This window comes from Ranitomeya imitator, chromosome 2 (assembly GCF_032444005.1).
Source record: "Ranitomeya imitator isolate aRanImi1 chromosome 2, aRanImi1.pri, whole genome shotgun sequence".
Taxonomy (NCBI): Eukaryota; Metazoa; Chordata; class Amphibia; order Anura; family Dendrobatidae; genus Ranitomeya; species Ranitomeya imitator.
Genome location: NC_091283.1, coordinates 691415952 through 691439689, shown reverse-complemented (window position 1 = coordinate 691439689; position 23738 = coordinate 691415952). Strand labels below are relative to the sequence as shown.

At 43.7% G+C, this 23738-nt stretch overlaps 1 protein-coding gene across 3 annotated transcripts in view; it reads left to right on the top strand.

The window, feature by feature from the left end:
- POLR3A (RNA polymerase III subunit A) overlaps nt 1-23738 on the top strand; it is a 567405-nt gene that overhangs the window by 15734 nt on the left and 527933 nt on the right. For all 3 annotated transcript variants that reach the window (XM_069753076.1, XM_069753078.1, XM_069753077.1), the window contains exons 2-3: nt 8594-8729; nt 21877-22014. In XM_069753076.1, the coding sequence (XP_069609177.1) occupies nt 8594-8729; nt 21877-22014 (274 nt within the window). The remainder of the gene's footprint in view (nt 1-8593; nt 8730-21876; nt 22015-23738) is intronic.

Here is a 23738-nt window from a genome sequence, read left to right as displayed (position 1 = left end):
GCACGGTATCAAACGCTTTGGAAAAATCGAGATATACCACGTCCAATGACTCACCGTGGTCCAGCCTATAGCTTACCTCTTCATAAAAACTGATTAGATTGGTTTGACAGGAGCGATTTCTCATAAACCCATGCTGATATGGAGTTAAACAGTTATTCTCATTGAGATAATCCAGAATAACATCCCTCAGAAACCCTTCAAATATTTTACCAACAATAGAGGTTAGACTTACTGGCCTATAATTTCCAGGTTCACTTTTAGAGCCCTTTTTGAATATTGGCACCACATTTGCTATGCGCCAATCCTGCGGAACAGACCCTGTCGCTATAGAGTCCCTAAAAATAAGAAATAATGGTTTATCTATTACATTACTTAGTTCTCTTAGTACTCGTGGGTGTATGCCATCCGGACCCGGAGATTTATCTATTTTAATCTTATTTAGCCGGTTTCGCACCTCTTCTTGGGTTAGATTGGTGACCCTTAATATAGGGTTTTCAGTGTTTCTTGGGATTTCACCTAGCATTTCATTTTCCACCGTGAATACCGTGGAGAAGAAGGTGTTTAATATGTTAGCTTTTTCCTCGTCATCTACAACCATTCTTTCCTCACTATTTTTTAAGGGGCCTACATTTTCAGTTTTTATTCTTTTACTATTGATATAGTTGAAGAACAGTTTGGGATTAGTTTTACTCTCCTTAGCAATGTGCTTCTCTGTTTCCTTTTTGGCAGCTTTAATTAGTTTTTTAGATAAAGTATTTTTCTCCCTATAGTTTTTTAGAGCTTCAATGGTGCCATCCTGCTTTAGTAGTGCAAATGCTTTCTTTTTACTGTTAATTGCCTGTCTTACTTCTTTGTTTAGCCACATTGGGTTTTTCCTATTTCTAGTCCTTTTATTCCCACAAGGTATAAACCGCTTACACTGCCTATTTAGGATGTTCTTAAACATTTCCCATTTATTATCTGTATTATTAGTTCTGAGGATATTGTCCCAGTCTACCAGATTAAGGGCATCTCTAAGCTGGTCAAACTTTGCCTTCCTAAAGTTCAGTGTTTTTGTGACTCCCTGACAAGTCCCCCTAGTGAAAGACAGGTGAAACTGTACAATATTGTGGTCGCTATTTCCTAGATGCCCGACCACCTGCAGATTTGTTATTCTGTCAGGTCTATTAGATAGTATTAGGTCTAAAAGTGCTGCTCCTCTGGTTGGATTCTGCACCAATTGTGAAAGATAATTTTTCTTGGTTATTAGCAGAAACCTGTTGCCTTTATGGGTTTCACAGGTTTCTGTTTCCCAGTTAATATCCGGGTAGTTAAAGTCCCCCATAACCAGGACCTCATTATGGGTTGCAGCTTCATCTATCTGCTTTAGAAGTAGACTTTCCATGGTTTCTGTTATATTTGGGGGTTTGTAACAGACCCCAATGAGAATTTTGTTACCATTTTTCCCTCCATGAATTTCGACCCATATGGACTCGACATCCTCATTTCCTTCGCTAATATCCTCCCTTAAAGTGGACTTTAGACAAGACTTTACAGAGACAAACCCCTCCTCCTCTCCGATTTTTACGATCCTTTCTAAACAGACTGTAACCCTGTAAGTTAACTGCCCAGTCATAGCTTTCATCTAACCATGTCTCGGTTATTCCCACTATGTCAAAGTTACCTGTAGATATTTCTGCTTCTAGTTCTTCCATCTTGTTTGTCAGGCTTCTGGCGTTTGCAAGCATGCAGTTTAGAGGATTTTGTTTTGTTCCAATCTCCTCGCTGTGGATTGTTTTAGAAATGTTCTTACCTCCCTTCTGAGTATGTTTTCCTGGATCTTCTTTGTTCAAGTCTAATGTTTTTCTTCCCGTCCCCTCTTCTTCTAGTTTAACGCCCTCCTGATGAGTGTAGCGAGTCTTCTGGCGAATGTGTGTTTCCCAGGTTTGTTGAGGTGTAGTCCGTCTCTGGCGAGGAGTCCATCGTACAAGTAATTCACACCGTGGTCCAGGAATCCGAATCCTTGTTGTCTGCACCATCGTCTTAGCCAGTTGTTTGCATCAAGGATCCTGTTCCATCTCCTGGTGCCATGCCCGTCTACTGGAAGGATAGAAGAAAAAACTACCTGTGCATCCAGTTCCTTTACTTTCTTCCCCAACTCTTCAAAGTCCTTGCAGATTGTCGGTAGGTCCTTCCTTGCCGTGTCATTGGTGCCAACATGTATCAGAAGAAATGGGTGGACGTCCTTGGAGCTGAAGAGCTTTGGTATCCTATCGGTCACATCCTTGATCATCGCACCTGGAAGGCAGCATACTTCTCTTGCAGTTATGTCCGGTCTGCAGATGGCTGCTTCTGTGCCTCTCAGTAGTGAGTCTCCCACCACCACCACTCTTCGTTGCTTCTTGGCTGTACTTTTTGCTGTCACTTGTTGCTGTGTGCCCTTTTCTTTTTTGCTTGCTGGTATTGCTTCATCCTTAGGTGTGCCATCTTCATCCTCTACAAAGATTTGATATCGGTTCTTCAGTTGTGTGGTTGTTGATTTCTCCATGGTCTTCTTGCTTCTTTTGGTCACATGCTTCCACTCATCTGCTTTTGGAGGTTCTCTGACACTTTTTTCACCTTCTGTGACCAGTAGAGATGCTTCTGTTCTGTCTAGAAAGTCTTCATTCTCTTTGATGAGTTTCAAGGTTGCTATTCTTTCTTCCAGACCCCGCACCTTTTCTTCTAAAAGGGCCACTAGTCTACACTTCTGACAGGCGAAATTTAATTCTTCTTCTGGTCGATCTGTGAACATGTAGCACATGCTGCAGCTCACCATGTAGGTTGTCACATCTGCCATGTTGCTCCTAGATCCTGCTGACTTGCTGTGTGTTTTCCTTCTTGTGTAATCTACTCAGCCAAGCTCTCTTGCAATAATCATAAACTATGAAAAATCCCGATTACAACCCCTAAAAACCCAGAGATTTCTAGGGCTGCTGTTAGATTCCGAGTCCCAACAATGCTGTCTTCCACCTGATAAACTGCTCCATATCCAACAACAGGTATTAAAAGCAATTAATAAACCAACCATGACTCTTAGACAGGCTATGTCCTTGTTAGGTTCCCTAACTTCCTGTATTCCCGCCGTCCGTTGGGCACAGTTCCACTCCAGACCTTTACAGTTTGACGCACTGAATTATGATAGTCTTACAGGGTTCCTTGCAGGGTCAGATGACATTGAGTCCAGAGGTTCTGGCATCTCTTAGATGGTGGCTAAAGGAAGACAATCTGTCAGCAGGAGTTCCCTGGGTGACTCAAGTGACTCGGGTAATTACGACGGACGCCAGCCCCACGGGGTGGGGGGCACACATGGGTGACGTAGTAGTCCAGGGTTTATGGGATCCCCAAACATCAGCCTCTTCCAATCAGAGGGAGTTAATGGCAATTGAATTCTCAATTAAAGAACTCCTCGTATATCTACAGGGTCACCATGTCAAAATCCTCTCCGACAACCAGGTGGCAGTGGCCTATGTGAATCACCAGGGTGGAACACGCTCCAAGTCCCTGATGGAAGTAGCGGATCGCCTGCTCCAAACAGCAGAAAACCATTTTCTATCTTTATCCGCAGTTCACATAAGAGGGAGAGAGAATATAAGAGCAGACTTTCTAAGTCGAAGCACCTTAAAACAAGGAGAATGGTCTTTGAACACAAAAATCTTCAACCGGATTGTCCGCATGTGGGGTCATCCAGAAGTGGACTTATTTGCCACCAAGCACAACAGAAAGACGATAAATTTCTGTTCCTTAAATTCCAGGGAATATCCACTGGCAGTGGATGCCTTCCTGATCAGATGGGATTTCCGATTGGCATATGCGTTCCCTCCGCTCAATCTATTGCCGCTGGTGGTCAGAAAGATAAGGGAGGATCAAGCGAGAGTCATACTGATCGCTCCGTTCTGGCCCAGAAGAGCTTGGTTTTCCTGGCTCAGGACCATGTCCGTGAAAGACCCCTGGGTACTGCCGGACATTCCGGACTTACTTCATCAAGGTCCGATCAACCATCCACAAGTGAAGGGTCTCCATTTGACGGCATGGTTTTTGAGAGGTCATTGTTGAAAAGCAGAGCTTTTTCACCAAATCTAATTGATACCCTTATGAAGAGTAGGAAAAACATAACAACTAAGATCTGCTCTAGAACTTGGAGGAAGTTTCTGGCCTCTTCAAATTTTAATATTGAAGAGGGTATACCAATCAACCAGATTCTAGAATTCCTGCAGAGGGGGCTAGAGCTAAATCTATCCACAAGTACTCTAAAAGTACAAGTCTCAGCCCTGGGGGCTCTATTTTCTTGTAACATTGCGGGTAACTACTGGATATCAAGGTTTATCAAAGCAGCTAGTAGATCCAGACCTATACACAGGAATAGGTCAATGCCTTGGGATCTCAATCTAGTCCTTTCAGCCTTGACTAAGGAACCATTTGAGCCCTTACATTCAGCCTCACTTAAATTACTATCCCTCAAAACAGCGTTTTTGGTGGCAATTACATCTGCTCGTAGGGACAGAGTAGTCCTCAGACCAGATCCAGCTTATTAACCAAAAGTGGCCTCAGATTTTCACAGATCTCAGGAGATAGTGTTACCGTCATTTCTCCCTAATCCTTCTAATTCCAAAGAGGAGTTACTCCATACATTAGATGTTAGGAGATGTCTATTAGAATATATATCAGTCACTGATGCTTGGAAGAGAGAGGATGCGTTGTTTCTATCCTTCCAAGGTCCCAGGAAAGGACTTAGAGTATCAAAGTACACGCTAGCGAAGTGGATTAGGGAGGCTATCTCTCTGGCTTATACTGCAGGTGGAGGTCCAGCTCCGCAGAATCTGAGGGCACATTCCACCCGGGCCATGGCTACATCCTGGGCTGAAAGATCTGGAGTTTCGATCGACCAGATATGTAAGGCAGCTACGTGGTCATCCCCTTCCACCTTTTTCAAGCACTATAGGTTGGACTGGGGGTTCTCTTCTGATCTCACCTTCGGGTTAAGGGTGCCACAGGCTATAGTCCCTCCCTAAGGTAGTTTACATCTCTGTAATTCTCTCGTAGTGCTGTCATGGGAGTCCGAATAAAGCATTAAGCTACTTTCTGGTAGCGGCATTTTTCGGAGGCCCATGACAGCACCCTTAGTTCCCTCCCTATTCACGTGGGGGTTGCACTTCCTATAATGTATATAATGAGATAGATAGATCTCACGTGTGGTATATAGTTCAATATGATGGATTATTATTGTACATAAACTGTATATAATGTATTTTTGTGTGCTACTAACCGCGCTAGTCCTCTCAGGCTCAGAAATACAATTGATGCATGGGAGAGGTACCGCCCTTTTGTATCTGTAGGTTTCCTGTTCCTGAAGGGCGGATCCCCTCTCTCGTAGTGCTGTCATGGGCCTCCGAAAAATGCCGCTACCAGTAAGTAGCTTAATGCTTTTCTTTATTTTACTATTGTTCCTACCTATGGGGGTGATAAAGGGGGGTTCATTTACTATATTTTTATTTTGATCACTGTGATAGGTTTTATCACAGTGTTCAAAATGTACCTGTAACGAATCTGCCGGCGCACTGCGCATGCGCCCGCCATTTTGGGAGATGGCGGCGCCCATGGAGAAGACGGACGGACACCGGGAGGCTCGGTAAGTATGAGGGGGAGGGGGAGATCGGAGCACGGGGGGATCGGAGCACGGGGAGGTGGAATAGAAGCACTGGGGGAGCAGACAGGAGGACGGGGAGGCAGACAGGACGACGGAGGGGAGCGGAGCACAGGACGGAGGACTGGGGAGGAGATCGGTGGTGGTGGGTGGGGGGGGGGCAGAATGGGGTTTCCAACCATGGCCGATGATATTGCAGCATCGGCCATGGCTGGATTGTAATATTTCACCAGTTTTCATATGTGAAATATTACAAATCGCTCTGATTGGCTGTTTGTGAAGCCACCCCCCCTGGGCTGAAGTAGCGCTCCCCCTGTCCCTGCAGATCGGGTGAAATTGGAGTTAACCCTTTCACCCGATCTGCAGGGACGCGATCTCTCCATGAGGCCACATAGGCGTCACAGGTCGGATTGGCACCGATTTTCATGACGGCTACGTGGTGTCAAAGGTCGGTAAGGGGTTAAAAATGGGTCATGGCTGGGTCTTTCAGCAAGACAATGACCCAAAACATACAGCCAAGGCAACAAAGGAGTGGCTCAAAAGGAAGCATATTAAGGTCATGGGAGTGGCCTAGCCAGTCTCCAGACCTTAATCCCATAGAAAACTTATGGAGGGAGTTGAAGCTCCGAGTTGCCAAGCAAAAGCCTCAAAATCTTAATGATTTCGAGATGATCTGCAAAGACGAGTAGACCAAAATTCCTCCTGACTTGTGCGGAAACCTCATAATCAACTACAAAAAAGGTCTGACTGCTGTGCTTGCCAACAAGGGTTTTGCCACCAAGTCTTGTTTGCCAGAGGAATCAAATACTTATTTCTCTTTGCAAAATGCAAATAAATGTATAGAATTCACCAGATGGAGGCCCGATGCTATCTCATTGGGAGGGCAGTAGTGTCACGATGGGAGCAGGCTTTGCAGCGTTGAGAATCTCTATCACCCCTCCCCCCCCGATGTGCTCACCAGGGCTGTGGAGTTGGTAAGCCAAACCTCCAACTCTGACTCCTCGATTTCCATAACTCCGACTCCACCAAAATAGGCTTCGACTCCACGACGACAAAGCCCTGGTGCTCACCCACCTACACACTCTCTCTTTCCCCATTTGCTGACTTCTCCAATCTGTTCTCTCTTCTTTGACCTGTCTACCCCATGTGCTACCCCCTTGTCTGGTGTCTCTCTCCTTTCTGTGCTGTGTTCTCCCCTCATGTGCTGTCCTGTTTGAGCTGTCTCCTCCCTGTGCTCTGTCTCTCACCCCTGTAAATCAGACCACCACCATCTTTGTGCAGACAGATAGCGGCAGTCACATTAAAACTGCGCTTGTGCTCCTCCTGTACAAAGATGGCGGCGATCAGTAAATCATTTGGCTGATCCCGACGGTGGTGTGTTCGCGATGGTGTTCTGCTGGTGGTACCGCGCAAGAGGCTGCGTACGCTGTATACAGTGTGTGTTGCGTACGGCGTTTAGTGTGTGTGGTGCAACGGTGTTCCGCTGGTGGTACAGCGCAAGATACTGGTACCACCAGCAGTTTCCATATTGAGACACCCATCACTTGGGTGTCCCAATATGGAGGTCGGTGAACTTCCGCCACTTGGAATTCTGGGATCCAGACACATCCAGACTGAACAGGATGTGAAGACATTACAAGGTAAGTATATATTAAGATAAATGTGATTTTCTGGATTTTATTTTTGATATTCTATTTCTCAATGTTAAAATTAATCTACCCTTGAAATTATAGACTGTTCATGTCTTTGTTAGTGGGGCAAACTTACAAAAACTTTAAGGGAGTAAATACTTATTTCCCCCACTGTACATACCCTCCGATCTACACTCTTAAACCAACAAATCCTCACAGCACACAGCGCATGCATGAGGGGGATTCATAAGTCTACCACAATGAAAGGAAAAAAAAAAGTGATCCGCAATAGCCTAGTTTGCCAGCTTGGTGTTTAAAGGAAATCTGTCACCCCAAAAATCGAATATGAGATAAGGCCACTGGCATCAGGGGCTTATCCACAGCATTCTGTAATGCTGCAGATAAGCCCCTGATGTATCCTGAAAGATGAGAAAAATAGGTTAGATTATACTCACCCAGGGGCGGTCCCGCTGCGGTCCGGTCTGATGGGCGTCGCGGTCTGTGTCTGGCGCCTCCTAGCTTCATACGATGACGTCCTCTTCTTGTCTTCCTGCTGCGGCTTTGTCTGCCCTGTTGAGAGGACGTCATCATATGAAGCTAGGAGGCGCCAGACATATACGATTTTTGGGGTGACATTCCATTTTAATACTGCTGTAGGCATGTAACCTGAGATGGTGGGGGGGTGCTCACCAAGAGGATACACAGTACTAAAGTCCAAGTATGTAAAAAGCAGAGGTGGCACTCACCAGTCTAGAAATCCATGCTTTATTGTAGAAACACAAACAGTTAAAACATCAACGGGAGAATGGGAGATGGAGTATGTGAGTGACGACAGCCGTTTTGTGCTGTTGCGCTTCTACGGGTTGACCCGATAGAGCGGAGCATGGTGATCGACAGTGTCGAATGCATCAGAGAGTTCCAGGAGAATCCGCATTAAGTAAGGACCATTAAATTTTGCTGTTAAGTCATTAGAGAGTTTAGTGAGGGCAGTTTCAGTAGAATGTAAAGAACGAAGACCAGATTGTAGAGGGTCAAGTAGAGCATGGTCTGGGATTAGACGGGAGTGAACCAGGCATTTCAGGAATTTAGAGATGAAGGGAAGATTATAGACTGGTCTGTAGTTAGCCGTGCAGTTCTAGTCAAGGGATTTTTTTTTTCTTTAAGTAAAGGGGTTATGATGGCATGTTTGGGGGAAAAATACCAGAAGAAAGAGCGCAATATTTTGTATCCGGCTACCAGAATATAATATTCACCCTACCAATCCTTAATTGAATTCTTTCACTATCCTTTTTGTCTCTAGAAGCCATATCTGCTTCGGTGTGAAGTCGGCAGAGCAGATGAGGCAGCAGGCTCACATCCAGGTGGTGAGCAAGAGTCTGTACAGCCAAGACAACCACCATTCACCTCTTCCTTTTGGGGTTTTGGACCATCGCATGGTAACTAAACGCTTTGCATTCCACTTCTCCTATTTCAGTGTTTGGACTTATTTTAAAGTGATACTTCTTTGTTTCCAATAAAAGCTCTCTTGTAAGTCATAATTGGATGGTCAGTTTTTCCAGGAGTCTTTGCTTATTTTAGGTAAAATGACAGGAAAATATTTCTAATATTTTGTTCATTATTGAACTAGTTTTTCAAGGGATCCTGACAGCGGATACATGCTGCTCAATCCATGGGCAGCACGTATCGGACACTGGCTGTATGATTACAGTCAAGTATGTTTGACTCTGAAATGCTACTGTGTTTGAAAGATGTACCGTATATACTAGAGTATAAGCCGACCCCCCCTAATTTTGCCACAAAAAAACTGGGAAAACTTATTGACTCGAGTATAAGCCTAGGGTAGGAAATGCAGCAGCTACCGGTGAATTTCAAAAGTAAAAATAGAAGCTCCATACCGTTCATTATGGCCCCATAGATGCTCCATATAAAGCTGTGCCACATATAATGCTCCATACTGTTCATTATGGCCCCATAGATGCTCCATATAAAGCTGTGCCATATATAATGCTCTGCACCGTTCATTATGGCCCCATAGATGCTCCATATAAAGCTGTGCCACATATAATGCTCTGCACCGTTCATTATGGCCCCATAGATGCTCCATATAAAGCTGTGCCATATATAATGCTCTGCACCGTTCATTATGGCCCCATAGATGCTCCATATAAAGCTGTGCCATATATAATGCTCTGCACCGTTCATTATGGCCCCATAGATGCTCCATATAAAGCTGTGCCATATATAATGCTCTGCACCGTTCATTATGGCCCCATAGATGCTCCATATAAAGCTGTGCCATATACAGGTCCTTCTCAAAAAATTAGCATATAGTGTTAAATTTCATTATTTACCATAATGTAATGATTACAATTAAACTTTCATATATTATAGATTCATTATCCACCAACTGAAATTTGTCAGGTCTTTTATTGTTTTAATACTGATGATTTTGGCATACAACTCCTGATAACCCAAAAAACCTGTCTCAATAAATTAGCATATCAAGAAAAGGTTCTCTAAACGACCTATTACCCTAATCTTCTGAATCAACTAATTAACTCTAAACACATGCAAAAGATACCTGAGGCTTTTATAAACTCCCTGCCTGGTTCATTACTCAAAACCCCCATCATGGGTAAGACTAGCGACCTGACAGATGTCAAGAAGGCCATCATTGACACCCTCAAGCAAGAGGGTAAGACCCAGAAAGAAATTTCTCAACAAATAGGCTGTTCCTAGAGTGCTGTATCAAGGCACCTCAATGGTAAGTCTGTTGGAAGGAAACAATGTGGCAGAAAACGCTGTACAACGAGAAGAGGAGACCGGACCCTGAGGAAGATTGTGGAGAAGGACCGATTCCAGACCTTGGGGAACCTGAGGAAGCAGTGGACTGAGTCTGGTGTGGAAACATCCAGAGCCACCGTGCACAGGCGTGTGCAGGAAATGGGTTACAGGTGCCGCATTCCCCAGGTAAAGCCACTTTTGAACCATAAACAGCGGCAGAGGCGCCTGACCTGGGCTACAGAGAAGCAGCACTGGACTGTTGCTAAGTGGTCCCAAGTACTTTTTTCTGATGAAAGCAAATTTTGCATGTCATTCGGAAATCAAGGTGCCAGAGTCTGGAGGAAGACTGGGGAGAAGGAAATGCCAAAATGCCTGAAGTCCAGTGTCAAGTACCCAGAGTCAGTGATGGTGTGGGGTGCCATGTCAGCTGCTGGTGTTGGTCCACTGTGTTTCATCAAGGGCAGGGTCAATGCAGCTAGCTATCAGGAGATTTTGGAGCACTTCATGCTTCCATCGGCTGAAATGCTTTATGGAGATGAAGATTTCATTTTTCAGCACGACCTGGCACCTGCTCACAGTGCCAAAACCACTGGTAAATGGTTTACTGACCATGGTATTACTGTGCTCAATTGGCCTGCCAACTCTCCTGACCTGAACCCCATAGAGAATCTGTGGGATATTGTGAAGAGAAAGTTGAGAGACGCAAGACCCAACACTCTGGATGAGCTTAAGGCCGCTATTGAAGCATCCTGGGCCTCCATAACATCTCAGCAGTGTCACAGGCTGATTGCCTCCATGCCACGCCGCATTGAAGCAGTCATTTCTGCCAAAGGATTCCCGACCAAGTATTGAGTGCATAACTGAACATTATTATTTGTTGGTTTTTTTGTTTATTAAAAAACACTTTTATTTGATTGGATGGGTGAAATATGCTAATTTATTGAGACAGGTTTTTTGGGTTATCAGGAGTTGTATGCCAAAATCATCAGTATTAAAACAATAAAAGACCTGACAAATTTCAGTTGGTGGATAATGAATCTATAATACCGTATATGAAAGTTTAATTGTAATCATTACATTATGGTAAATAATGAAATTTAACACTATATGCTAATTTTTTGAGAAGGACCTGTATAATGCTCTGCACCGTTCATTATGGCCCCATAGATGCTCCATATAAAGCTGTGCCATATATAATGCTCTGCACCGTTCATTATGGCCCCATAGATGCTCCATATAAAGCTGTGCCCCACATATAATGCTCTGCACCGTTCATTATGGCCCCATAGATGCTCCATATAAAGCTGTGCCATATATAATGCTCTGCACCGTTCATTATGGCCCCATAGATGCTCCATATAAAGCTCTATGGGAGGTGGGGCCGCATATTCATTACTGTAATGAGCGGTACCATGTGAACGCTCAATACAGGAAGAAGATGCAGCGGTGGAAGAAGCAGGGACTGCAGGGACCGCGCCAGGAGCAGGTAAGTATAACTAGACAGCCCCGCTCCCCATTCCCTGCCGACCCCCGGGTATGACTCGAGTATAAGCCGAGACTTTCAGCCCCAAAAAATGGGCTGAAAATCTCGCTTATACTTGAGTAAATACGGTACTTTAAGAGCTGCAAGGGAAGCTGGTTGGACAGGTAGGTTCCCAGTGGCTTCTCCCTGTTTGCTCCACTGCAGTGACTGGTCTCTCTTTGCATCTGTGTGTAGGAAGGTGCCTGTCAGTCATTGACAGAGATTAGAGAGAAGTCGCCGGGGACTTGTATTTTCAACTAGTCAGGTTGCGTTGAGCTCCTTCCACATCTATTGACCTGTTAAATACCTCTGTCAAACGCTGACAGTGGCATTTAATACTCGCCAGCAGGGAGCACGCCATTACATGCGGCCATTGGCGCGCCCGTGATGTGATGGTGGGGCGCCCTTGAGTTGCCGGTGGCCTGGTGAAGACTTCTACTCTTGTCATGATGATCCTTCTGTTAAAGACAGCAATTAGCTGGTGTTCAAATGAGATTGTAATAATTACTATAGGTAGCAGTGCAGCTGCACTGCTATGTATGGCACATGTAATCAGACGATTGGAGCTTCAAGTCCCCTAAAGGAACTATGAAATAGAGTAAAAAGAAAAAAGTTTTCAAAAATTTAAGGAGAAAAATAAAATCGCCCCCCTTTGCCCCATTAAAAATAAAGTAATAAAAAATACCATACATATATATACATTTGATAGTGCTCCATTCAGAAATGTCTATTCTTTCACAATGTAAAATAAATCTGATCGGTGACAGCGTTACGAGAAAAAAAATCAAAATGCCAGAATTAAAGTTTTTTGGCTGTAGCAACACTGCAATAAAATGCAATAAGAGGCGGTCAAAACATTGTATCTTCAAAATTTGTATCAGTAAGAACATCTGCTCAGGGCTCATAAAATAAGCCATTGCCCAGCCACAGATTCTGAAAAATGGAAATATTACAGGTCTAGGAATATTGCGACAAAAGGAAAATGTCCTTTTTTTTCCCCACCACTTAGAAAAACTAAGCATGTTTGGTATCTGTACTCGCACTGACCTGGGGAATCATATTGCCAGGTCAGTTTTACCATACAGTGAACATTGTAAATAAAAAAAAAAAAAAAAAGTGGAATTGAGCTTTTTTTGCTATTTCAACACAGTTGGAATTTTTTTTTCTGCTTTCCAGTGCATCACAAAATAAAATGAATGGAGCCAATCAAAAGTACAATTTGTCCTGCAAAAAGCAAGTCCTCATATATGGATGGATAAATTAAAAAGTTATTGCTCTTGGAAGAGGGGAGAAAAAAATGGAAAATGGCCCCGAGGGTGAAGGGGCTAATGAATTTTAATTGTGTATTTTTAATACTATTGCATAAAGCGATATTAACTGATAATCTTCTACCTTTGGAGGGCTACAAGTTTTTTTTTTTTTTTTTGCTGGCGTTCAGTGTGTCAAAACATGACACTTACACACTGTAAATACGGATAGCACAGTCCTTAGGAGACCTTATCTCCTATTCTGTGAGTTCATCAACTGTGAACTGCGCATGTCCCATGACTATGGCTGGCTAGTTTCACACTAGCGTTTTGCTGAGCTGCGGACTTCCTCCGTGAGGCCCCGCCTACGACCGCACCTCCACCACTCAGGTCCGCCTACGCCCGCATGCGGCCTGCGTACCTATCTTTAATATTAGGTACGCAGGTTGTGCAGATGTATGCGGATGCCTCCGCATGTGTCATTTTGACGATGTAGAGAAAAAAAAAAGAAATTCCAACCAGCTGCATTTGACACGGGTCGCCGCATTGTCAAAATGACACATGCGGAGGCAGTCCGCAGCTCAGCAAAACGCTAGTGTGGAACTAGCCTAAGCCATGGCACCTGAAACACGTAAATGTCTTAAGCCATGTTATAACATGAAATTTTAACTTTTGTCATCCGATTTGTCTGATGTGTTCTCAAAATCACTGCCCTGGTGCTTGAACTCGCTGTCACCGCTACGCTGTTCAGAGTGCAGCAGTAAAATTATTATGACTGCTGTGTTGTTAGTACGGACTATGTTCAGCTTTATTAAGCAATATCATGTTGATTTGTAAAAGGCTTCTTCCAGGAGTGAGCACTAGTGATGAGCGAGTGTACTCGGGTTTTCCATGCATGCTCGGGTGATCTCCGAGTATTTTGGGTGTACTCGTAGATTGTTTGAGTCGCTGCATCTGCATGATTTGCATCTGGTAGACGGCCTGAATACATGTGGGGATTCCCTAGCAAACAGGCAACCCCCACATGTATTCGAGCTGTCCAGCAGCCACAAATCGTGCAGCTGTGGAGACTCAACCATAATCTACGAGCACGCCCAAAACACTCGGAGAACACTCGGCATGCTCGGAAAACCTGAGTACACTCACTCATCACTAGTGAGAACAAGTCAGGCAGCCTGACTTAGCAGTACAGTTCTCAATGTTGGATGAAGTCAAGGGAACTGAAATCAAGGGAATTTTATGGCACTAAAGAAAAAGTTTAAAGAAAAACTTCAATTCACTTCCATGTATAACACAACATAAATAAAGAACTTAAAAAGATAAAAAATAAACAGTCTTGCCACATTCTTAAGCCTGTCCTATCAAAATATAAAATGAATCAGTTTAGTAAATTCTTTAAAAAGAAAAAACAATCAAAAATACCAAATTTATTTTTTTTTTTGGTTACCTGATCTCATTAAAGAATGCATTAAGAAACCATCAAAACTTTGTATGTAGCCAAAAATGGTATCAATTGAAACCGCTCACCATGCACAAAACAAGCCCAAACACATCTCCACCAATGGAAAATAAATACGTCTCTGAAAAAGGTGCTACGAACCACAAAAATTATTCGTTTAGTATCGCTGACATACTGACCTGGAGAACTATGTCATCAGGTCATTTCTACTACACAAAAGCCATTAGCTAAACCCAAATATTCCCATGCCTTAGCAAATGATACTGTTGAAAAGTTTTTAAAAAAAATGGGGTTTAAGGGGTAAGGTTTCTCCTTGTGGAGAGTGACACACCAGCTCTGGCTTGTCAAGGTAAGGAGGCACAAGGAGAAACCTTACCCCAGTCCAGAGCCTCTTACCTAGCCAAATTAGTTCTCATGCTTCGCACTGAAGAGGGCCAACTGGCCGAAACACCGTGTCTGCAAATTGAGATACTGATTTGGCTTTTATCCGAAGTCATATTACAAGTCTCGTTAAAGGGTTGATTGTAACTTGTAGGATCGCTACTTCCAACAGGTGGTGCTATAGAGTTCAAATCCTCTTTTTCTCTGAAGAGGCAATTTGCATTTTAAAAATGGGAATCATAGGACAATTCTTATTCATAGTCTATTATGTTACAATTCTATTCAATATGAAATGGAACCATAAATATTAGGTTACTGTTAAATTATCTTATGAAAGCAAACATTTCTATTTGTTTTTATTTGTTATTTATGCTATACTAGATGGCAGCCCGATTCTAAAGAATCGGGAGTCTAGAATCCATATATACTTTATTTATTCAAATGTAAGAATAATACAATTAATAAATAATAGTAAGAAAGAACAAAAATAATAGGCAGTATATGGAGAAAACACCAAACAAAAGTTCAAAATTGGTGTGAAAATGTCACTGAACCACTTCACAACTAAATATATATAGTTTTGGTAAATGGTATTATCATTTTTTTGACGAAATTCGGCAGGAGCTTGAAGAGCAACGTCACTGGGCCCGCCTCCACGCAGTAGAAACTTGCTGTGAGGTAAAAATTCAAAAATCACACCAAAATGGCGGGCGGAGTGTGTCACAGTACGGCACGTTTCTGATTGGTTGCCGCCTGCTGCGAGCGACCAATCAGACACTGGACACTGTTGACGTCACTTATCTCCGGACATTAGCTCCGGACATTAGCTCCGGACAAAGCCACGGAAGTTGGCACAAATTGCAGGAAGTAGTATTCTAGGCAATTATATATTAGATATGGTATATACGAACTTATGTTTGTTAACCCGCTTAATCCCATATGACGTACTATCCTGTCAAGGTGACCTGGGACTTAATTCCGAGTGACGGGATAGTACGTCATATGCGATTGGCCGGGCTCACGGTGGGAGCCCCTGACACATTAATCCTTGGCACACTGCGATCAAACATGATCGCAGTGTTCCGGCGGCATAGGGAAGCATCGCTCAGGGAGGGGGCTTCCTGCGTGCTTCCCTGAGACCCTCGAAGCAACACGATGTGATCGGGTTGCTCCGAGTGTCTCCTACCTTCTTCTCCCTGCAGGCCCCGGATCTAAAATGGCCGCGGGGCTGCATCCGGGTCCTGCAGGGAGGTGGCTTACCAGCGCCTTCTCAGAGCAAGCGCTGGTAAGCCTGCAGCCCTGCATGTTAGATCGCTGATCTGACACAGTGCTGTGCAAAGTGTCAGATCAACGATCTGTTACTATAACATGATGCCCCCCCCCCCGGGGCAATGTTATAAGGTAAAAAAAAAAATATTCACATGTGTTTAAAAAAAAAAAAAATATATATATATATTGTTCCCATAAATACATTTCTTTATCTAAATAATAAAACAAAAGTACACATATTTAGTATCGCCGCGTCCGTAACGACCCCACCTATAAAACTATCCTGCTAGTTAACCCCTTCAGTGAACGCGGTAAAAAAACAAACAAAAAGAGGCAAAAAACAACGCTTTATTATCATACCGCCGAACAAAACGTGGAATAACACACGATCAAAAAGACTGATATAAATAACCATGGTACCGCTGAAAACGTCATCTTGTCCCGTAAAAAAACGAGCCTCCATACAGCATTATCAGTGAAAAAATAAGTTATAGTCCTCAGAATAAAGCGATGCAAAATTAATAATTTTTTCTATAAAATAGTTTTTATCGTATAAAAGCGCCAATAAAGGTATCACTCCCAGAATACTTATGCCATCGTTGGGCAGAAAAGTATTCACATCGATTTTTTTTTTTTTTTTTTTTTTCTCTGGCTGTGGCCGGTTTCACACGTCAGTGGCTCCGGTACGTGAGGTGACAGTTTCCTCACGTACCGGAGACACTGACTCACGTAGACACATTAAAATCAATGTGTCTCTGCACATGTCAGCGTGTTTTCACGGACCATGTCTCCGTTTGGAAAACACGGAGACATGTCAGTGCTCGTGGGAGCGCACGTATTACACGGACCCATTAAAGTCAATGGGTCCGTGTAAAACACGTACCGCACACGGATGTTGTCCGTGTGCAGTCCGTGTGCCGTGCAGGAGACAGCGCTACTGTAAGCGCTGTCCCCCCCGCGTGTGGTGCTGAAACCCCATTCATTTCTTCTCTCCAGCAGCGTTCGCTGGAAAGAAGGAATGAATAATCTTTTTTTTTTTTTTAATTTATTTTTGTTTTTAAAATAAAGTTGCCGGTAATCTGCGCCCGCCCGCTGGCATTAAAATACTTACCCAGCTCCCTTGGCGCTTACGTCCTCTCAGCGTCGCTGCTTGTCCTGTATGAGCGGTCACGTGGTGCCGCACATTACAGTGATGAATATGCGGCTCCACCTCCCATAGGGGTGAAGCCGCGTATTCATTACTGTAATAAGCGGCACCACGTGACCGCTCATATAGGAAGAGCTGCGACGCTGAGAGGATGCAAGCGCCGAGGGAGCTGGGTAAGTATTTTAATGCCAGCGTGTGGGCGCACAGGGGGTGGGAGGGGACAGATTACCGGCAACTTTATATTAAACACCAAAAAAAAAAAGAACGCTGCTGGAGAGAAGAAATGAATGGCGGCTTCAGCACCAGATGCAGGGGATAGCGCTTAACTGTAGTGCTGTCTCCTGCACGGTGCGTGTGGTACCCAGTCGGCACACAGGCGGCACACGGATGCCGCACGTGAGCACACGGACAAGGATAATTCCGGTACCGATTGGGGGTTGGGGTTAGGGTTGGGGCTTGGGTTGGGGCTAGGGTTAGGGCTTCAGTTAGAATTGGGGGTTTCCACTGTTAAGGCACATCAGGGGCTCTCCAAACGCAACATGGCGTCCCATCTCAATTCCAGCCAATTTTGCATTGAAAAAGTAAAACAGTGCTCCTTCCCTTCCGAGCTCTCCCTTGCGCCCAAACAGGGATTTACCTCAACATATGGGGTATCGGCGTACTCAGGACAAATTGGACAACAACTTTTGTGGTCCTGTTTCTCTTGTGGGAAAATAAAAATTTGGAGGGCTAAAAAAAAACATTTTTGTGGGGAAAAAAAAGATTTTTTATTTTCACGGCTCTGCGTTATAAACTGTAGTGAAATGCTTGGGGGTTCAAAGTTCTCACAAAACATCTAGATAAGTTCCTTGCGGGATGTCTAGTTTCCAATATGGGGTCAATTGTGGGGGGTTTCTACTGTTTAGGTACAAAGTCTGCATTCCAAATAGCGCTCCTTCCCTTCCGAGCTCTGCCATCGCCCAAACATATGGGGTTTCAGCGTACTCAGTACAAATTGTACAACAACTTTTGGGGTCCATTTTCTCCTGTTACGCTAGGTAAAATAAATCAAATTGGAGCTGAAGTAAATTTTGTGTGAAAAAAAGTTAAATGTTCATTTTTATTTAAACATTCCAAAAATTCCTGTGAAACACCTGAAGGGTTAATAAACTTCTTGAATGTGGTTTTGAGCACCTTGAGGGGGTGCAGTTTTTAGAAAATAACCAAGTGTGACACCATTCTGTCATATAGACCCCTCAAAATGACTTCAAATGAGATGTGGTCCCTAAAAAAAAAATGGTGTTGTAAAAATGAGAAATTGCTGGTCAACTTTTAACCCTTATAACTCCCTAACAAAAAAAAATTTTGGTTCCAAAATTGTGCTGATGTAAAGTAGACATGTGGGAAATATTACTTATTAAGTATTTTATGTGACATATCTCTGTGATTTAAGGGCATAAAAATTCAAAGTTGGGAAATTGCGACATTTTCAAAATTTTTGCCAAATTTCCATTTTTTTCACAAATAAACGCAAGTCTTATCGAAGAAATTTTACCACTATCATGAAGTACAATATGTCACGAGAAAATGTCAGAATCATCCAGGATCCTTTGAAGCGTTCCAGAGTTATAACCTCATAAAGGGACAGTGGTCAGAATTGTAAAAATTCTTTTCTTATTATATTTCTGTTAATATTTTAAAATGTGATAAAAATTATTGAAATATAAAAGACTTTTCAGACTGCTCCAGTGCAGGTTCCGGATTGCTTTTTCAGGCGCTTGCAGTCTGCCATCAATAGCTTTATTTGGGGAGCTAAGAAGCCGCGGACTCAATTCTCAGTGTTAGTGAGACCCAAGACTAAAGGGTCGTTTTGCAGTAGGCCTTCCTGGTTTTAAACGTTATTATCAGGCAGTCTTGCTCTCTAGGATTGTCGACTGGAGGTTCAGTGATGCTCATAAACAGTGGGTGCTCCTGGAGAAACTTTTATCGCCCTCTTCTTTGTACTGGCTGCCTTGGCTGGGGGGGACCGGACGCCCACCTGTGTCGAGTTTTGCTCCACTCACACAGACTGTTTTGAGGTTCTGGGATAGATCCTATTTGAAATTACGCCTGACCTCCCGATTGAGCAGACTGGTTCCCCTTTTTGACAATCCAGCCTTTCCCCCAGTAATGAATAGATCTATGTATCTGTGTTGGTCACGACTTGATGGGGTGGGACTGGGTCAGGTGAAGGATAAGCTTGCGGGGCTCTCCGGCGTGCGGGGGTTACGAGGTTCTGGTCTTAAGACACCACTGTCCTGGCTAGAGTTTCTGTAATTGCGGAGCTTTCTTTCCAGTGTGCCGATGGGGGCGCTGACGCCATTTGAGTCCCTGATGCTCCCTACCGAGTGTCCCTCCCACGTGGTTTCGGTGCTCTATGGCCTGGTCTTGAATTCACTTCCCCCTACTATGCTTATATTTATGGAGGCTTGGGAGAGGGATCTGGGGATCACCTTTTCTGAGGCGGATAGTCTAAAAATCTTCACTCTTGCACACAAGATGACGATGTCCAGTCAGGCGCAGGAGAGGAATTATAAATTACTGACACGCTGGTATAGGTGTCCCGCCCTTCTCCACAGGATTAACCCGGAGATCTCGGACGCCTGCTGGAGATGTGGCTCCGCCACGGGCTCTATGCTTCATGTTTGGTGGTCCTGTGGTCCCCTGCAACCCTTCTGGAACTCAGTTTTTGATGACTGGGGTCCGCCACGAGCCCTCCCCCCAAATGGCCCTACTGTCCCTGATACCCAGTTCGATAGCTTCCGTTAAAAAGGGGATCCTGAGATTTTGCCTCATAGCTGCCAGGGCAGTTATTCCCCGACATTGGAGGTCCACTGAGGTCCCCTCCACGGAGGAATGGATAGCTGAAATGGATAGATTACATCATCTGGAGTCGCTGGTGGCTGGTGTTGGTGATGCTGCATATGACCAGGGACGCACCTGGTTCCTCTGGCAATCCTTCAAGGAGAGCACAGGGTTCCTGACTTGGCTGCGTACATACTCATAATTCTCAATACGTGGGCGTGTACATTGCTGGGTCTCCCTTAAGCCCCCCCTTCCCTCCCCCTCCTTACTCCCCTTCTCCACCATTCCCCCCCCCTTTTTTTTCTCTTCTCTTTCTTTCTTTCTTTTTCTTTCTTTCTCTCCTGTCTCTACAATTGCTTTTCTTGCAGGTTCTGTATTCTGTATATAAGGTCCATGTCCCGAGGTGATTCTCAAGATGAGAAGCATGTACCCTGTATGTGCCAGAGTCCTTGTTCAACTACACTTGTGCTGTGTTCTCAGAGGCGTAATGTATAGCTCTGGACATTGTAATGATTCGTTTTATTCTTTTTCCTGTTTAAAATTTCATTAAAATTTCAATAAATATATTTACTGACAAAAAAAATAAATAAAAGCCATAAGCTAACCCAACTACAATGCAGGAATTGCGTTTATTCACTGCATGTTTATATTGCGCTGTGGGCAGGGACGCTATTCCAATTGTTGCCTCCGCCATCAGGATAGACAGATTCGGTTCGGCCAGTTGTTTTTGGTGACACTGTTATCTTGCAGTCACCTATGCAATTGACCCGATTCATCAAAACTTTTATGCCAAGCTTTGACTTGACGACTTCAAGACAGTTTCTCCCAGCTCCACAGATATGTGCAAGCTGTGGCATCCAGCCGGGTACTGCAGTGAGCTTTCTGGTGTAGGGCACGGAGGCATGCACTCCTTTATAACTCATTTGCATCTGCTTCCAGCACATCTCATCAAAAACGACATGAGCAATGCTGCTCTTGCTCAATTGGGCCCAATATCTCTGCACTGTGATCCTAAACCTCCAGAAGGGTAGGAGTTACATCACACGGAGCAGGTCCCACCCACTTTTACCCTTGTCATAACGCGAGCTAGCAGTACACTAGACTTTCATGGGAAATTTCAGCAGATGCTCCCCCTAGTACTTAAAAATTCAAAATATCAAAACTTTTAAAATGATTTTTCAGTATTTCATACCATTAAAAAAAATTGCCTGCCCTCCCCCCCCAAAAAAAAATAATTAGCCATTAATACTATATTTTTTTTTCTTTACTTTTTTTGAAAAATATATAAATTTCCATTTGTATTCGGTGTTCCTTCAGCAACACCACCTGGAAAATTAAGCATGTTAAGTTAGACATGTCCATTGAAATAAATTGGCCAGCTATACAATGTATTTGAGAGGCCAAGAGGTGATAATCCTGTAAAATGCGATTTGCCGATCTATAAAGAGGAATTCCCTAGTAGGGTATGTGAAAATAGATTTGCTAAGGCTACTTTCACACTAGCGTTAACTGCAATCCATCACAATGCGTCGTTTTGCAGAAAAAACGCATCCTGCAAAAGTGCTTGCAGGATGCGTTTTTTTCCCCATAGACTTGTATTGACGACGCATTGCGACGAATTGCCACACGTCGCATCCGTCGTGCGACGGATGCGTCGTGCTTCGGGGGACCGTCGGGAGCAAAAAACGCTACATGTAACGTTTTTTGCTCCTGACGGACCGCTTTTTCCGACCGCGCATGTGCGGCCGGAACTCCGCCCCCACCTCCCCGCACCTTACAATGGGGCAGCGGATGCGCCGGAGAAATGCATCCGCTGCCTCCGTTGTGCAGTGCGTTAAACGCTAGCGTCGGAATCTCTGCCCGACGCATTGCGACGGGGAGATTCCGACGCTAGTGTGAAAGTAGCCTTAGCTAAACGAGCACTTTAATATGTTTTTTTTTGCATTTGCAGGGTACTAGTGAGAAGGATCGTCCCTGCCTGACCTGTGGGAAAAACTTGGCTGATTGCTTAGGTCATTATGGATACCTAGATCTGGAACTTCCTTGTTTTCATGTTGGATATTTTAAGTCTGTCATTGGCATTTTACAGGTAAGTTGAATGATGCAATATTATGTACAATTACGACGATTTTCATTGGTTTAAGAGAATGATGTTGCAAATTATGCATGTTCTTTAAAGGGTTTTTCCCACAAACAAAAATTCATTTTAATCAATACATATTGGAATAAGAATATTTTCCTCCATTGGATGTATTTGTATTTGAATTAAATAATCCTCTGCTGAGATAATCTTATACATGTGCCCCTGCTGTGTACTGTGTAATGGCTGTGTCTGACTGTACAGTGACATGGTCTGATCATACCACAGCTCCCGGGCAGGGGGGAAGCAAATGAGTTTACAGACATTATAGCAGAGGATCACAGCTGACTATTTCTGTGTGGAAAAAGATTTCCCTGCCTGTTTTTAAACAATGTTTTATCTTCAAGAAAGAATCATTTGTGATCTCCTGCTGTAATGTTAGTATAGGTTGCTATTTTTTTTCTCCTCCCTTCCCAGGAGCTGTGGTATGATCAGACCATGTCCCTGTAAGGTGAGACACAGCCATTACACAGTACCCAGCAGGGGCAGATTTATAAGATTATCTCAGCCCAGGAACATTTTATTTAAACACGTCCAATTGTAGAAATTATTATAATTCCATAATCTATTGATTAAAATCAAATTTTCTTCTTGGGAAAAACCCCTTTAAATATATTTTCTCAACACAGATGTTTAACCCCTTTCTGACAATGGACGTAATGATCCGTCCATGTGCGCTGGGCCTATTTGACCAGGGATGGATTATTTTGTCACCGCGATCGCACGCGGCAATCGCTGCCGGGTGTCAGCTGATTCTGACAACTGACACCTGGCACTAGGTGCCAGGAGCAGTCACAGAATGCTCCCAACATTTTAACCCCCCAAATTCTGTGATTGAACACGATCGCAGCATTCCAGAAGCCAGCAGAGGGCTGACAGCCCCTCTGCCTTTGGATCGGAGACCCCGCAGCATGATGCGGGGTCCCGGTCGTTGCCATGGTGACCTGATGTCATCATGACGACATCCAGGTCACCAGAGATGGGAAACTTGCTGATCATGTGCAGAGCATGATCAGCAAGTCTCTGTCAGTGCAGAGCTGCTAGTTTCTATAGCATGCCGATGCTGCTTCATCTGCATGCTATAGAAGCGATCAGCCTGCAAAAAAATTATCCCATAGTGGGGCAAAGTAAAAAAGTTAGAAAAGTATAAAAAAAAATACTTTTAAATAATTGTAAAAATTATTTTTTTAACCCCTTTCTGACCTTTGACGTACTATCCTGTCGAGGTGACCTGGGCCTATCTGACCCTCGACGGGATAGTACGTCATAGCGATCGGCCGCGCTAAGCCTGCACTGCTGTAAGTCAGATCGCTGATCTGACAGAATGCTGTGCAAACTGTCAGATCAGCGATCTGTGATGTCTTCCCTGGGTCAAAGCAAAAAAGTAAAAAAAAAAATTTCCACATGTGTAAAAAAAAAAATAATAAAAAAAAAAATATTCCCATAAATACATTTCTTTATCTAAATAAAAAAACAAACAATAAAAGTACACATTTAGTATCGCCGCGTCCGTAACGACCCAACCTATAAAACTGTCCCACTAGTTAACCCCTTCAGTAAACACAGTGAGAAAAAAAAAAGAGGCAAAAAACAACGCTTTATTATATCGCCAAACAAAATGTGGAATAACACGCGATCAAAAAGACAGATATAAATAATCATGGTACCGCTGA